The sequence below is a fragment of the Neoarius graeffei genome, chromosome 5 (genome assembly GCF_027579695.1).
Source record: "Neoarius graeffei isolate fNeoGra1 chromosome 5, fNeoGra1.pri, whole genome shotgun sequence".
NCBI lineage: Eukaryota > Metazoa > Chordata > Actinopteri > Siluriformes > Ariidae > Neoarius > Neoarius graeffei.
Genome location: NC_083573.1, coordinates 110,129,851 through 110,147,416, shown reverse-complemented (window position 1 = coordinate 110,147,416; position 17,566 = coordinate 110,129,851). Strand labels below are relative to the sequence as shown.

General features: G+C 44.5%; 1 protein-coding gene across 1 annotated transcript in view; it reads right to left on the bottom strand.

Annotated features, from left to right (window-relative positions):
* Nucleotides 1-1,495: 1,495 nt before the first annotated feature.
* ccdc78 (coiled-coil domain containing 78) overlaps nucleotides 1,496-17,566 on the bottom strand; it is a 66,172-nt gene continuing 50,101 nt past the window's right edge. Inside the window, 6 exon segments of the mRNA XM_060920871.1 lie at nucleotides 1,496-1,622; nucleotides 1,790-1,890; nucleotides 2,039-2,108; nucleotides 4,485-4,513; nucleotides 4,606-4,780; nucleotides 7,592-7,773. Coding sequence (XP_060776854.1) covers nucleotides 1,496-1,622; nucleotides 1,790-1,890; nucleotides 2,039-2,108; nucleotides 4,485-4,513; nucleotides 4,606-4,780; nucleotides 7,592-7,773 — 684 coding nt within the window.

Below are 17,566 nucleotides of genomic sequence, written 5' to 3'. Positions count from 1 at the left end.
TGTCTGCTTGACTGCACCAAGTGAGCGATTTCTTGGACATTATTTGCTTTAATCCCCTCAAATTAAATAACTTCCCAGCCACAGAATGGCCTGATATTTTGTGAGATATTACAGAAATAAACAGATATCACAACGACCACATTTCAGAGGGAATTAAATTTCACAGATTTTATTAAATTGAAAGGCCATCTCACTTTAACGCTTTCCTGCAGTACACTGGCATTCCATTCTGCTGGCAAAATGGAAATTGACTTATTAAATGTTTTCAGTCAGTAGAAACAAATTAATTTTTGTCACCGCAAATCTGTTATAAGATTATTCAGGACACTGTTAGGTTTGTGTGTGTAGAATATCATAACTCTGTGTTTAGATGCTGATGAGCAGAATGAAGGGAAAAGGATGGCCATGAGCTCTGTGGTGGCCAAACAATTCACATCTGGTACAGAGATAAAACAGACAGTCCAACTAAAGCTTTTTCGATAGTAAAACACTGTATACAACTGCCACAATACAATTATAACATTTAATCTGAGTAGGGTAGATAAAAAAAGAAATACTGATTAAAAAAATTCAAATTCTTAAAACTCTGCGTGTCTAATTTCATACGAGATATTAACAATTACTGTGGAGTGTGACATCACAAGTAAATTCAACACTGAATATGGACATGCCCAAAACAAATGGAAATTCCATTTTTTGGCCTCGAATGAAAAGAGTTAATTGGTAATGGTAATCATTGCCAAATTGTTGTGGTATAAGAGAAATAAATAAAACATTGTGGGTGTGTTGTTATAGGAAAATAATCAACTTCAGGGTAGTAACAGTATCTTCGCTTCATCCCAATCCCTTGTTGTATTTTATTCCATATTTATTCTACCCTGTGTAGAATAGTGCCAATAACCTGCTGGCTGAAAGGACAACTAGCAGTTTTGTATAAGGACATCAAACATGAACGGTACATTTTCCAAGTGCAGAGCATTATGGGTAATACAGAGGATTTCTTTTTTAAAGATTTTTTTGGGGAGCCCTGTGATGACCTGGCGACTTGTCCAGGGTGTACCCCGCCTTTCGCCCGTAGTCAGCTGGGATAGGCTCCAGCTTGCCTGCGACCCTGTAGAACAGGATAAAGCGGCTACAGATAATGAGATGAGATTTTTGGGGGGCTTTTTTCACCTTTATTGGATAGGGCAGTGTAGAGACAGGAAATGAGCAGGAGAGAGAGACAGGGAGGGATCGGAAAATGACCTCAGGTCGGAATCGAACTCGGGTCCCTGGATTTATGGTATGGCGCCTTAGCCAACTGAGCCACGACACCCCCATACAGAGGATTTCTGTGCTCTAGTGTTTCCATATAACATGTTTGAGAGATTATGATTGGCTACCCACTTTACGCTACATCAACTGATTGACTGATAAATAACTTAAGATTCACACTGGGTTAATTTGCTAATAAATATTGTTAACATTTTATTGGGTTTTGTATTTTATTTTCTGTTTAGAATTCATAGCTGGTCTTATTGAGTGACTGGTGTAGAGGGCGGGGCTTAGGTGATTCAGCACTCTGTGATCGCCCTGCCTCCAACTGAAGCATCCTCCTCAACCGAGTGACTTCCATCTTGTACCTAAATGCAAGCATGCACACACACACACACACACACACACACACACACACACACACACACACTAAACAATAGTATTGTATACAATCTCACACTTAATACCAACAGCTGTTGTTTATAAAAAAGTATCCACCTATAGGAAGGAAACTGAACTGTGTGTGTGTGATTACCTGCCCAGGTGATTATCGACATACTCCTGCAGCTCTCTCAGCTGCTCCTCAGCAACTGTTGCCCTGGTGATGAGCTGCGCACGCTCTCTTTCATGTGTCTCCTGATGAAGTGATATAAGAGCATAAGATACATAAGAGTTTCATACACACCTTTACCTGGATGACATCACTGTTAGGGACTGTTGCTATGACTACAGAGCAGCATGTCAGCTACCTATGCAGTGTTGATGTGATGGGTGTCATGGTTACCTGTGCACTGACTGCAATCTCTCGGAGTTGCTTCCTGATATCAGTCCAGGCTTCCTCAGTGAGTGCTATACTACACAGCATTTAATAAACAATTAATAATAAAAAATACAATAAAAATTAATGCAAATTAAGTTTAAAGGTCCACTATGTAGGATTCCCTCACCCTTCCCTTTCCAGTCATGTATTCGATCGTACGGTGGCCATCAGATGCCCATAGCATTCTTCCGATAGTAGTGTTCGGGAATCAGACACAGTCTCAGTGTTTAAGTCTCAGCTGAAAACATATCTGTGTAGTCAAGCCTTTTGTTAATAATGTGTATGAGGTAAAGGAGTAGATCTGGAGGGTCCTCAAGCATAGAGTGTTTTGGTAAACTGGGATGTATGGATACTGTCCCCCCTCACTCACCCAAGTTTGTTGACGGTGTAGTGGCTGCTTTATGTCCCGGGGCTCCCTCAAGCCTGTGTTACCTTCTGGCTCTCCCCTTTTAGTTATGCTGCCATAGTTAATTTTGCCGGAGTCCCTGCTTGCGCTCAGCGCAAAATGTATCCTGTTCTTACTCATTAGGTGACATTGGGCATACCTAACAACTCATGTTTTCTCTCTCTCTCTCTCTCCCCCCATCTCTTCCCTCTGTCTGTCCCTCTGAGTTACATGTCAACCCTGAGACACCAGTAAGATGCTGAACCTCTTTTGCTCCTCGGATTCACCTGATCCATCCTGATGCCCTACTTCTGGCTGGAGTCTTATCACATTGCTCCTGTGAAGGACGGCCCCGTATGGACAGTCGAAAGTCACACTTGGACACTTACAGTAATACATTTATGTCTGAGGACTACAGTCAACTTGCTAACTTTAGGACTGCAGTTGTTAGTTTTGCACTCAAGTCTCCATCAATGAACAGTTTATAACTTCAACAAAACAGACTTCATCTCATCTCATTATCTCTAGCCGCTTTATCCTTCTACAGGGTCGCAGGCAAGCTGGAGCCTATCCCAGCTGACTACGGGCGAAAGGCGGGGTACACCCTGGACAAGTCGCCAGGTCATCACAGGGCTGACACATAGACACAGACAACCATTCACACCTACGGTCAATTTAGAGTCACCAGTTAACCTAACCTGCATGTCTTTGGACTGTGGGGGAAACCGGAGCACCCGGAGGAAACCCACGCGGACACGGGGAGAACATGCAAACTCCACACAGAAAGGCCCTCGCCGGCCCCGGGGCTCGAACCCAGGACCTTCTTGCTGTGAGGCGACAGCGCTAACCACTACACCACCGTGCCGCCAAAACAGACTTCATGTTAAACTATAATGAATTTCCTGGTTACACAGTTATACTCTGTGACTATATAGGACAAAGTTTTAGAAGTGAGTTATTAATCATGCTATCTGTTATCACCCACAAGGTTGGGTTTCCTTTTGAGTCTGGTTCCTCTCAAGGTTCCTTCCTTTTGTTGTCTGAGGAAGTTTTCTTTGCCACCGTCAACATAGGCTTGCTCAGCAGGGATAAATTAGGGATAAAATTAGCTAATGTTTAAAGTCTTTAATTTTCTGTAAAGCTGCTTTGCAGCAGTGTCCATTGTTAAAAGCGCTATACAAATGACTTGACGTGACTTCCGATACATACATTCATACTCTCTTGCTTTCTCTTGTGCTAAATAATAAATCTGATCCTTCATTTTACAAACTTTGGGTTCTCAAACTTGTTAGCCAGCAAAATCAAACATGGATTCTTCTTCTTCCTTCTGGATTCATGCTGCCAGTTGGAAAACTGTGAAATGCGGAATGTGCTATCTAGAGGTTTGTCCATTCTGGGCTACTGTAGTGGCACAACCTGGCAGCTCCATGGAACTGGACCTTCACCATATGTAGATATAAAGGGCTCATTCTAAGCTTACAAAAACACAGCAATTTGTAGTTGCATCAGGTCATTTTACACTTTTGAAAACATATTTATGAATACTATATTCCCTTTCTGGCAGCACGGTGGTGTAGTGGTTCGCGCTGTCGCCTCACAGCAAGAAGGTCCGGGTTTGAGCCCTGTGGCCGGCGAGGGCCTTTCTGTGCGGAGTTTGCATGTTCTCCCCGTGTCTGCGTGGGTTTCCTTCGGGTGCTCCGGTTTCCCCCACAGTCCAAAGACATGCAGGCTAGGTTAACTGGTGACTCTAAATTGACCGTAGGTGTGAATGTGAGTGTGAATGGTTGTCTGTGTCTATGTGTCAGCCCTGTGATGACCTGGCGACTTGTCCAGGGTGTACCCCGCCTTTCGCCCGTAGTCAGCTGGGATAGGCTCCAACTTGCCTGCGACCCTGTAAAACAGGATAAAGTGGCTAGAGATAATGAGATGAGATGAGATATTCCCTTTCTGCTAATAGAGTCCCACCTAAATCCTACAAAGTGGACCTTTAAAGATGCTAAATTTTCTAAACGGTTTAACACTCACTTCTGAGACGGCTGTGACAGCAGAGATACCTACAACAATAACAGTAATCATAATAATTACAGTTCATTACCAATCAGAGCCTGAGTGCTAATCTCACACACAGACACGCACATGCTCACACCTGTTCTTGTGCAATTCTGAGTTGTGTCTCCAGGCGAGATTTGTCCTCTCTTAGCTTCTGGAGTTCTCTCTCAGTCTCTCCGCTAAGTTCCGCCTCTGCAGGGTTGAAGTGTGCTTCAGGTGGCCCTGCCTCCAGACCATGCCCACTGTGTGCCAGGATCTGCTCACGCTGCATTCTGGGAAAATGTAATAAGTAATAAGCACAGTGTATGATTGTGGTACAGTCAAATACTGAATGAGAGGGTGGTGTGATGAAGCAGAGTTACTGCTACCACTCTGATGTTGATTATTTTCCTATAACAGGACATCCCCAAGTGTTTTATACCTATATACCACAGTGATTTATACAAATAATATAAATAAGTAAATAAATAAATATTCTTAAAGAACAATACAGCATACCTTTTAAAAAAAAATCAATTTACTGTTACTTTAAATGTTGTGGAATGTTTGTGAACAAAGTTAGTTCCTGTTCTCACTTACATTATAGTAGCTATAAACAGTCATTCCCTCATTAACCTGTTTTGTTTTCTCTCTCTCTCTCTCTTAAACTTAATAAGACAAAAAATTTCATGTTACTGAGAAACTGCAAAGTGTCCTGAAAATATCAGGAAACAAAATATTGAAAGAATGCATCCAGGACTGACCACCAGAGGGCACTCATATACACACATGTGTAATGGATCCTTACTCACTGAGTCAGTGCCAAACTGGAACATGAAGTGAAACTGTGCTGTGAACATGTGTACTAACTGCCATCTACTGGAGAATCCAAACAGTGCACTCAGGGGTCTATTTCTTCTTCTTCTTCTTCTTCTGGCTGCTCCTAGTCTGGTTAACACCAGACCATATCACAAGTGAAATATGGTCTGGAATCCGCCTATTGAATTTCTCGTAGGGGAGGTGTGGTTTACGATTGTCAACGGCCGTTTATTGGACGTTGCAAATGTCTATCATTTGGTGTATACGTAGCCCATGGCCAATCATGGCAGTTGTACCCGGTGACGTAGTTAGAGCGACGAAGAAGACGAAGAGGCGAAGAAAGACTGTAACGCCAAACGCTGTTCTTTTTTTAAAACAAACTTTCGCTCTAAACTATTCAGAACAGTGTCTAAAGCTTGATCGAAAGTTTGGTTCATATCGCTCGCCGCCATGTTAAATGTGATCCGTAAACAGTCCCAAATAAACTACAAGCTTCCGTTTGTCGAGTAGTATGCGTCACCGTCTTTCCACCCCTCCCCACTCTCTGATTGGCTCCCTAACTCAGGCGAGCCTTTAGACCAGGGGTCTTCAATCCTATCCACAAAGGGCCAGTGTGGCTGCAGGCTTTCATTCCAACCAAGCAGGAGCTACACCTGATTTCACTTGTTTAATCATTTCACCCTCGTCTCCAGTCAACAATCAAGTGAGCCTCCAATTTGGCTGTAATGAAAGCCTGCAGCTACACCGGCCCTTTGCGGATAGGATTGAAGACCCCTGCTTTAGACCATAGTTTCCATGCTGTCTTTTCAGATCGGAACGATTGTGCAAAGCTGCATGGGATTTCCCAGGCTAGGCTGCTCCCGATTAGAGGTCGCCACAGTGGACCTTTCATCTCCATTGCTCCCTGTCTTCTGCATCCTTCTCTACCACACCTGCCACTTTCATGTCCTCTCTCACCACATCCATGTATCTCCTCTTTGGCCTTCCTCATTTTCGTTTACCTGGCAGCTCCATCCTCAACATTCTCCTTCCCACATGCTCTGCATCTCTTCTCAGGATGTGCCCATACCATCTCAGTCTCATCTCTCTTAGCTTAATTCCCAAGCTCTCCACATGTGCTGTCCCTCTGATCTGCTCGCTCCTTATCCTGTCCAACCTTGTCACTCCCATCACCAACCTTAACATCCTCAACTCCGCCACCTCCAACTTTGCCTCCTGTCTCTTTGTTAAGGGTACGGTCTCCAATCCATACACCATAGCTGGTCTCACTACTGTCTTAAGCCTAGGTCACAACCGGCCGTACGTGCTCCTACGGCCGGTCTACGTGCAAAAAATGCAAGAAACGCACGGAGGGCGCTCGTGTGACGTGCTGATTTTCGAGCCGTAGACTAGCCGCAGAGGTTCTTTGTCATGTCAAACTCTACAGGTGCTTACATTTTTTTCAGGTTGCAAGACAAACTTATGGCCAACGTGCGTCTTTCTCCACAAACAAAAAAAAAAATGCAGCGATTTGGGAAATGCCAAAAATCGCACGACCAAAAAATTGTACGTCCGGTTGTGACCTAGGCTTTATACATCTTACCTTTCACTTTTGATGAGACTTTCCTATCACAAATGACTCCCAAAATCCTTGTTCCAATGCATACCTCCATCTCTCCAAACCCAACTCAACCTCCTTTCTACTTTCACCACATATCACAATATCATCCGCAAACATCATTTTCCATGGTGACTCTTGCCTCACTTCGCCCGTCAAGCTGTCCATCACTATGGCAGACAAGAAAGGACTCAAAGCAGATCCCTGATGGAGTCCCACTTTCACCTTGAACCATTCAGTTGTTCCAACTGCACACCTCACTGCTGTTTCACTGTTCTCATACATGTCTTGCATCACTCTAATATACTTCTCATTCACTCCAGTCAGGGGTCTATTTCTAAGGTTGGTATTTTAACTGGGAAAATGAATTGATTACTGACTGCCGGACGTTGCCCTTAGAAGAGCTGCCATGAGTGACATAATCCTATACACAGAGTATCACAAGGCTTGGGAAGGTGTGATTTGGCCATGTAAATGCAAACTTCTTTATGCATGCCATGAACACACACACACACACACACACACACACACACACACACACACAAAGGTTCTCTACCACCAGCTGCAGAAACACTGCAGGTTTCCTGAGGAAGTCCACACAGCCAAGAAGGACTACCTCTGTGTGTGTGTGTGTGTGTGTGTGTGTGTGTGTGTGTGTGTGTGTGTGTGTGTGTGTGTGTGTGTGTACCTGTATGCAGTGAGCAGTAGTTGGTGTGTGTTGTTGAGGTTGTGGAGGCGTTTGCGGTAATTTCTCAGTGTGCTGGTCAGCTGCTCCTCTCTGGAGCAATACGACACTCTCACTTCCTTCAGCATGGAGTCCACATACTCTTTCAGCTGCACACTTGCATCACCGTCTCTGTGCACACACTCCTGTAGACACACACACATAGTCACAATGCTAACTAACAATAATACAGTCTGTGTATGGCTTCATCCCATTCTACAGTCTACTTTAATAAATAGTGGGTTATATAAATAGCCTGCCTGTGATACATATGTTTAATACAGTGTCTTGCAAAAGTATTCATCCCCCTTGGTGTTTGTCCTGTTTTGTCGCATTACAAGCAGGAATTAAAATGGATTTTTGAGGCATTAGTACCATTTGATTTACACAACATGCCGACCACTTTAAAGTGAAAATTGTTGTTTTATTGTGACACAAACAATAATTAAGATGAAAAAACAGAAATCTGGAGTGTGCATAAGTATTCATCCTTTTTCATATGAAACCCCTAAATAAGAGCTGCTCCAAGCGATTCACTTCATAAGTCACATAATTAGTTGATTAAGATCCGCCTCTGTGCAATCAAAGTGTCACATGATCTGTCACATGATGTCTGTATAAACCAACCTGTTCTGGAAGGACCCTGACTCTGCAACACTACTAAGCAAGCAACATGAAAACCAAGGAGCCTCCAAACAGGTCAGAGACAAAGTTGTGAAGAAGTATAGATCAGGGTTGGGTTATAAAAAGTATCCTAAACTTTGAATATCCCAGGGAGCGCCATTAAATCCATTATAGCAAAATGGAAAGAATATGGCACCACTAAAAGCTGACAAGAGAAGGCCGCCCACCAAAACTCACAGACCGGGCAAAGAGGGCATTAATCAGAGATGCAACAAAGACACCAAAGATAACAGTGAAGGAGCTGCAAAGATCTACAGTGGAGATGGGAGTATCTGTCCATAGGACCACTTTAACTCTTTACCCCTTAATGACGACATATGACAACCCCATGTATATCCCATAATGACGACATATGACGTCGGCATGTATGCGCCATAATGACAACATTTGACGACTCTGAATTTGCCTCTACATACGTAGAGTGAAACAAGCTTTCTGATTGAAAGTTGCAGTAATCATTTATTGTACACCATATGACATGAATTCTTCATGTAAAATGTGAAGATTGGTTTTCACACAGGTATTACTCACCTTTCAGACACTACCTGTGAGTTGGTGAATGTTGAAACATAACTTTATAAGTGATTTTTGTATTCTGTGCCATGCCCTCTTTTCAAAAATGTATGATATGTCATGATTGTTTCAACATAATGAAGGAGAAAACTGATATGAACAAAACCTTGTCTTTACACTTTTTTTCATGTAAATATGTTCTAAGGGTGAACAGTATATACATATACAAGGGTGGCTATAGCAACTGCTTTAAGGGGTAAAGAGTTAAGCCGTATACTCCACAGAGCGGGGTTTTATGGAAGAGTGGCCAGAAAAAAGTAATTGCTGAAGAAAACACATTTGGAGTTTGCCCAACAACATTTGGCAGACTCCCCAAACCCATGGAATAAGATTCTCTGATCAAATGAGACAAAAATTGATCTTTTTGGCCATCATGGGAAATGCCATGTGTGGCGCAAGTCCAACACCCTGAGAACACCATTCCTACAGTGAAGCATGGTGGTGGCAGCATCAGGCTGTTGGGATATTTTTCATCTGCAGGGACAACAAAGCTGGTCAGGACTGAAGGAAAGATGGATGGCACTAAATACAGAGCAATTCTGGAGGAAAACCTGAGGTTTGAGACTGGGATGCAGGTTCATTTTCCAGCAGGACAATGACCCAAACATACTGCTAAAGCTACATTGGAATAGTTTAAAAGGAAACATTTAAATGTCTTGGAATGGCCTAATCAAAGCCCAGACCCCAATCCAATTGAGAAATTGTGGCATAACTTGAAGATCGCTGTACACCAATGCAACCCATCTAACTTGAAGGAGTTGGAGCAGTTTTGCCTTGAGGAATGGGCAAAATTCCCAGTGGTTAGCTGTGCTAAGCTAATAGAAACATACCCCAAGAGACTTGCAGCTGTAATTGGAGCAAAAGTTGGCTCTACAAAGTATTGACTTTTGGAGGTGAATACCTATGCAGACTCCAGATTTCTGTTTCTTCATCTTAATTATTGTTTGTCACAATAATACAACAAATTGCCCCTTTAAAGTGGTAGGCATGTTGTGTAAATCAAATTATGTTAACCCTGCCAAAATCCATTTTAATTCCAGCTTGTAATGTGACGAAACAGGACAAACACCAAGGGGGATGAATACTTTTGCAAGACACTGTACATAGAGGATATTACACAGTTAAGTGAAGATATGAAGTTTATCTTTGAGGGGTGAACATATTTCATGAGTGAGCAAAGCGAAAGAGTGATATATTTTACAACATAAGAAGATAAACTTCTCTCATTTTGATATCACCTCCAGTCATTAGCTCATCTGTCCATAAGGCTGATGAGCTGTTGCCATGGCATGGCATTCGTCATCCGTCCGTCATCCGCAATTCAGTTAAATCATAACTCCTCCGTCAGTTCCCCACGGGTTTCCATTCCGATTGGTTTGTTTGAAAGAACTCATCACTCCACACAAAACTTGGAGTCAGATATTTTGCTGAGTTAGTAATTAGGCCAAATTAACAAATTTTCCAGGCCTATCACTAAAATTGTATCTCCTCTCTCATTTCTCATCTGATTCCAGTTCTAATCAATGTTTCGGGTAGAGCTTTCCTCGGGGAACAAAAGTTGGTTTGTTGATTTTCCTGTTGTAAGCAATTTATTTGCAGCTTTGTTTATTTTCACTTAAATCATGTCTCTTCCCTCAGTTCTCGATGGATTTCAGTTCTGATTGTTTTATTTAAAAAAACTAGACCTTCTGCACAAAACTTGGTCATTGTATTGTCAATTTTTTTGCTAACAAATTCATAATTAGGTCAACTTAACACATTTTCTTCTGACTAGAATTGTATCTCCTCTGTCATTTATCATGCGAATTCAGTTCTGATCGATGTTTTGGGTCGAGCTTCCCTCAGTGAACAAAATTTAGTTCTTTGTTGAGTTTCCTGTTGATTGATTGATTGATTGATTGATTGATTGATTGATACTTTATTAATCCCAGAGGGAAATTCAAGGTATCCAGTAACATTTCCGCATTGCACAAGATCAATACAAAAACTAAACAACATTATACAAGGAGGTCATATAAAAAACTAAAATACAAAATACCAAATAAATAAAACATTACCAATAAGAGCAAGTAATAGAATATACAGCTCTCAGTGTGGGAGGTAGTGAGGTAGTGCAGTTGGCATTAACCAGTCACAGTGCAAATAAGAGTGTAATGAGCAGTGCAAATACTTTGTGGACAGTTACATACATGTGCAGTGTGTTTAGTGGTATATGGTAGATAAAAAGCATAGTATATTACATGACCGGCATAGTTAAAGTATATATCAGTACATATAGTATATGTAATAGTGTGATAGTATGCAATATATAATATTAAGTTAGTGTATAAATTAAGTTAATATATATAGCAGTATGTATAATATATAAGTAGGTATATAATAATAAAGTATATAATAAGGTAAAGTACAACATACCGGCTTATCTACAAACATCTGTATATACCCATCTATGCATATAATGTACATCTATGTAAGCAACAGAAAAGTGCAATGGACATGAAATGAGCAGTGTAACTAGTCCTGAGTACAGCAGAGTAACAGAGTCTTATTTTTGCTGAGCCGGGAGGAGTTGAACAGTCTAATGGCCTGAGGGACAAAAGACTTCCTGAATCTGTCCATGGTGCAGGGCAGGGACAACAGTCTGCCATTGAACGAGCTCCTCTGCCTGATGATGGTGCCGTGCAGAGGGTGGTGAACATTATCCATGATTGAGAGCAGTTTGCTCAGGGCCCTTCGCTCTGCCACTGATGTAAGGGACTCCAGCTCAGTTCCCAGCACAGAGCCAGCTTTCCTCACCAGCCTGTTGAGCCGTCCAGCATCTCTCTTCTTAATGCTGCCTCCCCAACACACTACAGCACAGAAGAGGACACTGGCTACCACAGACTGGTAGAACATCAGCAGCAGTTTTCAGCAGATCCTGAAGGACCTGAGCCTCCTCAGGAAGTAGAGTCTGCTCTGACCCTTCCTATAGAGGGTATCAGTGTTCACTGTCCAGTCCAGCTTGTCATCCAGGTATACACCCAGGTATTTGTAGGTCCTGACCATCTCCACATCGACCCCCTCAATAGAGATCAGCTGCAGAGTCAGCCTGGACCTCCTAAAGTCCACAAGGATTTCTTTTGTTTTGCCAATGTTCAGCTGCAGGTGGTTGGATTTACACCACAACACAAAGTCCTGTATCAGGCTCCTGTACTCCTCCTCCTGTCCATCATGAACACATCCCACAATCGCAGTATTGTCCGAGAACTTCTGCATGTGGCAAGACTCCAAGTTGTATTTGAAGTCTGATGTGTAGAGAGTGGACAGAACTGGAGAGAGCACAGTCCCGTGTGGTGCTCCCATGCTGCTGATCACCATGTCAGAAATGCCATCTCTGATCCTGACGTGTTGTGGTCTCCCAGTGAGGTAGTCTGTGATCCAGGAGACCAGATGTGTGTCCACCTCCATCTCCTGCAGCTTGTCTCTCAGTAGAAGGGGCTGGATGGTGTTAAAAGCACTGGAGAAGTCAAAAAACATGATCCTCACTGCACTGCTCCCCTTGTCCAGATGAGAGTGAGTCCTGTGCAGAAGATAGAGGATGGCGTCATCCACTCCCACCTTCTCCCATTACGCAAACTGCAGTGGGCCCTCAGCATGGTGGACCTGGGGTCTGAGGAGGTTCAGCAGCAGCCACTCCATGGTCTACATCACGTGTGATGTCAAGGCAACCGGCCTGTAGTCATTCAGTTCCTTTAGATATGTTTTCTTGGGAACTGGAATGAGGCACGATGTCTTCCACATGACAGGAACCCTCCCGAGGTGAAGGCTCAGGTTAAAGACATGTTGGAGGGGCTCCCCCAGTTGGGCAGCACAGGCCCTCAGCATCCTGGGACACACCTTGTTAGTGCAGCGGTTAATTGCATATTTCATAAGAATCCTTCAAATGGTGACACAAGCATGAAATTCTCCACAAATATGCTTTAATGTCCTCTCTTTTAGAAAAGGGTCCTGGCCACGCCAAAAATTCAAGATGGCCGCCATTTTCCAAGATGGCTGCCCGAATGTGACAATTTTGTTATTTTCCCTCTTTTCTTAATTTAATTTTCCAAGTGAACCATGTTTATGCTCTTATATGCTAATTTTACAGATTTTGTTGTCTCTGATATAAATTTAAGAAGGTTAGCCTTCAATGTGGTGCCAAAATGGCTGCTACTCCTTGAAAATTATGAGCATGCACTATATCAGTGTGCATGACTTGTGTCACAGCTTGGGCCAGGAAAAGACCAAGGGCATACTCTTCTTTCATGTGTTCACAGGCTGTGATATAGTGTCAGCTTTCAGAAACAAGGGAAAGAAGACTGCCTGGCAGACCTGGGATATCTTCCCAGAAGTCTCCCCTGTGTTCTCCAAACTGAGTCAGTACCCTCTCACAGTGCAACAGAGCGACCTTGACATCCTGGAGAAGTTTGTCATATTTATGTATGACAGATCCAGCACGGCTGCCACTGTAGATGAGGCGAGGCTCGAATTATTTGCCAGGAAACAACGACCTTATGAGGCCATCCCGCCAACCAAAGCCGCTCTTCTCCAACATACCAAGCATGCTGCCTACCAGGCCGGTTGTGTGTGGGGCCAGGCAACCCTGTGTCAGCCTGAACCTGAGAGTCCTGCTGACTGGGGATGGCAGAAGTCTGGTGAACAGTGGCACGTTTTCTGGACGGCCAATGCTCCCATAGCCAAGAGCTGTGAGCAACTGACCAAATGTGGTTGCAAAACCAGCTGCCGTGGTAGATGCAAGTGCTTCAGGCTGGGCCTTGTGTGCACAGCACTCTGCTCCTGCAAATGTGAACTGTAGATAAATTTTGCGCATTGATTTTGTTTGTCTTTTGGTGGATGGCATGCGTTGTCAGACCATCACTTTTGGGATTATTGTGACTTCCTACAGCCTAAAGGTTTTTTATATAGTTGCAAATAAGTTAGAGTTAAGTTAGTCATAAGTGTTTAGAGTTAGAGTTAAGTGTTAGAGTTAAGTGTTGTTAAGTGTTAGAGTTAAGTGTGTTTTAGAGTTAGAGTTAAGTGTTAGAGTTAAGTGTTAGAGTTAAGTTAGTCATAAGTGTTTTATAGTTATAAGATATGTATAAGATTGTGTAACAGTATTACTAATGTAGATATTAGGATAACACTAGAGGGCAGTAACAGATATGAGATAAGATAACATAGAAGTTATAGATGTCACTGTAAGTAAAACAAATCGAATCCTGTTGCTTTCTTTTCAATGCAGTTCAATGCAATTAATTTTTTTTGTTGGATATCTTCGCTGATTGCGCATAATAGAACAACATTTTCTTCTCTTCTTTATTTTCTCTGGGGCTGGAGCCAGGTTCGCCTGGTTTGGTGGCCCCATGATAACTGGGCTATGCCCAGTGCCACTGCTGGTCTGTGGCTGGATACGGAGCAGGCAGAGCTGGGCTCTCCTAGCTCCGATAGTTTAGGTTGGACTTGGAGGTCTTCTTTGTTTAAATCTTGAATGACATGGTAGATTGTGGGAAACAGTTCATGATCACAATCCCATGATTTAAAGTTCATTTAAATGGAAAAAGCATGTTTATTTCAACAGATATATGGTCTCGGTGTGAGATTGCCAGATACTGATGGCGGCCATCTTGAAAAAAGGTCGCCATCTTGAATTTTCATGTGGCCAGGATCCTAATCTGAAAGAGTATATCCAGGAGGGTATCTGTGCAAAATTTAATGCTTGTGTCACCATTTGAAGGATTTTTTTAGTTATCTGCTACACTATGTCCAGGCCTGCTGCCTTCCTGGGGTGGAGTCTCCTCAGCTCTCTCCTGACTTGGTCTGCAGTGAAGATGGGGGGAGTGGATGTGTATTCTGTCTGCAGGAGGTGTTGATGGCTCTGAAAATGATGATGTTGGTGGTGGGAGTGATGGCTGATCTGCCGGTGATGGTGATGAGGTGACAACTGCTGCAGGAGGAGGGGAGAAGGGGGCAGCAGGAGCAGGACAATCAAACCTGTTGAAGAAGTGGTTAAACTGGTTTGCCCTGTCCATGCCCCCATCTGCTGAGCTGCTGTTGTTCTTCTTGCAGCCTGTGATGGTTTTCATCCCATCCCAGACCTCCTTCATGTTGTTTTCTTGCAGCTTCTGTTCCACCTTTTTCCTGTATGACTCTGTAGGAATCTGAGCAGGTGGGTGGAGCACAGAAGCACGGCAGGCCAGAACTGAGTTCCCAAAACTCTTTTATTTTTAAAGATATATACATATAGCTTTTCAGCCAACTGCACCACCAGTGCACACTCACTCTCTCACACACACATTTCTGGTCAGGAGAGAGCTCCCTTCCTCTGCTCTCCCTCTCCTCTTATAGGGTGCGGTCACTGGGGAAGACACACAAGCACAGGTTAATTCCCATCAGGTGCAGTGATTCTGCCACTTACCTTCCCTGACTCTGCCCTCCATTCACAGACCGATGCTTGATCACGCCCCCGCTGCCACATACTCCCACTGCCCGACTCAGGCCAGGGACCTGTCTGGCCTGCAGCCAACTCCCCCCCCCCCTTGGCAGGAGAGGAGGTCCGCCACAACCATCTGCGCCCCTGGCCTGTGTACCACCTCGAATTTAAATGACTGGAGTGCCAGATACCAACGGGTGATCCGCACTTTGGCATCATTCATGCGGTGGAGCCACTGCAGGGGCCCGTGGTCCAATTAGAGGGTGAAAGGGTGCCCCAGCAGGTAGTAGCAGAGGGCGAGGACCGCCCACTTGATGGCGAGGCATTCCTTTTCGATGGTGTTGTACCTGCCCTCGCGCACTGATAGTTTCCGGCTGATGTACAGCACTGGGCAGTCCTCCCCCTCCACCTCCTGGGACAGAACTGCCCCCAGCCCCCTGTCTGACATGTCCATCTGCAAAATAAAGGGGAGGGAAAAGTCAGGGGAGTGTAACAGTGGCCCCCCACACAGTGCAGTCTTTACCTCAGAAAAAGCCCGCTGGCATTGCTCCGTCCACTGGACTGGGTCAGGTGCCCCCTTTTTAGTGAGATCAGTCAGCAGGCTGGTGACATCTGAGTAATTAGGTATAAACCTACGATAGTAGCCAGCCAGCCCCAGGAACTGTCTCGCCCCCTTTTTGGTCTTGGGCCTTGGGCAGGCTGCAATCGCTGCTGTCTTATTGATTTGGGGACGCACCTGCCCATTGCCCAAGTGGAAGCCCAGATACTGTACTTCCACCCACCCAGTCACACGCTTCTTTGGGTTGGCTGTGAGACCCGCTCGCCTCAGCGACCTAAGGACAGCCCTTAGATGTTCTAGGTGCCATGGCCAGTCATTACTATAGATGATTATGTCATCTAAGTGTGCGGCCGCATAGGTGGCATGGGGGCGGAGGACCCTATCCATAAGCCGCTGCAATGTAGCGGGCACCCCAAACAGCCCAAAAGGAAGTGTGATGAACTGGTGTAGGCCAAACGGTGTGGAAAAGGCTGTTTTTTCTCAGGATAGCGGAGTCAAGGGGATCTGCCAATATCCCTTTGTCAAATCCAGTGTCGAATAAAAACGAGCCGTGCCTAGTCAATCGAGCAACTCATCAATGCGAGGCATTGGGTACGCATCGAATTTAGACACCGCATTGACTTTTCTATAGTCCACACAGAACCGGACCGACCTGTCGGTCTTGGGAACCAAGACCACCAGGCTGCTCCAGTCACTATGGGACTCCTTGATGATGCCCATTTCGAGCATGGCCTCGAGTTCTTCCCGAACCACCTTTTTCTTGTGTTCAGGCAGCCTGTAAGGGCGGCTGCACACTACCACCCCGGGGGTGTCTCAATGTGGTGTTCTATGAGGCGGGTGTGGCCGGCAAGGGCAAGAACATGTCAGAAAATTCTGTCTGCAACTGGGCAACCTCCATGAGTTGGGTCAGGGAGAGGTGGTCTCCACAGCGGACCGGAGTGGTAGGCGATGTCAATGTTCCTTTTTGAACCTCCGGCCCCAGCTCCACCTTCTCCGGAACCAGTGACACCAACGCCACGGGGACCTCCTCGTTCCAAAGTTTTAGCAGATTGAGGTGGTAAATCTGTAACGCCCCGCCCCGTCTGTTCACCTCACCTCATAGTCGACATCCCCGACTCGCCGTGTGACCTCAAAGAGTCCTTGCCACTTGGCGATCAATTTGGAGCTCGACGTAGGCAACAGCACGAGTACTTTATCTCCCGGTGTGAATTCCCTAAGGCACTTGGTGTCTTGGGGTGCCCGCTGTATGACTCCTGTCATACAGGCGGATTTGCCGTTCTTGGGCCTGCCGCAAATTCTCCTGGGTTAGGTGCATGAGTGTGTGGAGTTTTGCGCGCAGGTCGATAATGTATTGAATTTCGTTTTTGCTTGTTGAAGGTCCCTCCTCCCAATTTTCCCACAGTACATCTAGAATGCCACATGGCTTACACCCATATAATAATTCGAATGGGCGGAACCCCGTGGAGACTTATGGGACCTCTCGCACTGCGAATAACAGGGGCTTGAGCCATTTATCCCAGTTGTGTGCATCCTCGCTTTCAAATTTCTTAATTAAGTTTTTGAGGGTGCGATTAAACCGTTCGACTAAGCCGTCCGTTTGTGGGTGATAAATGCTGGTGCAGATAGGCTTAATTCCCAGTAACCCATACAGTTTGCGCAGTGTGCGTGACATAAA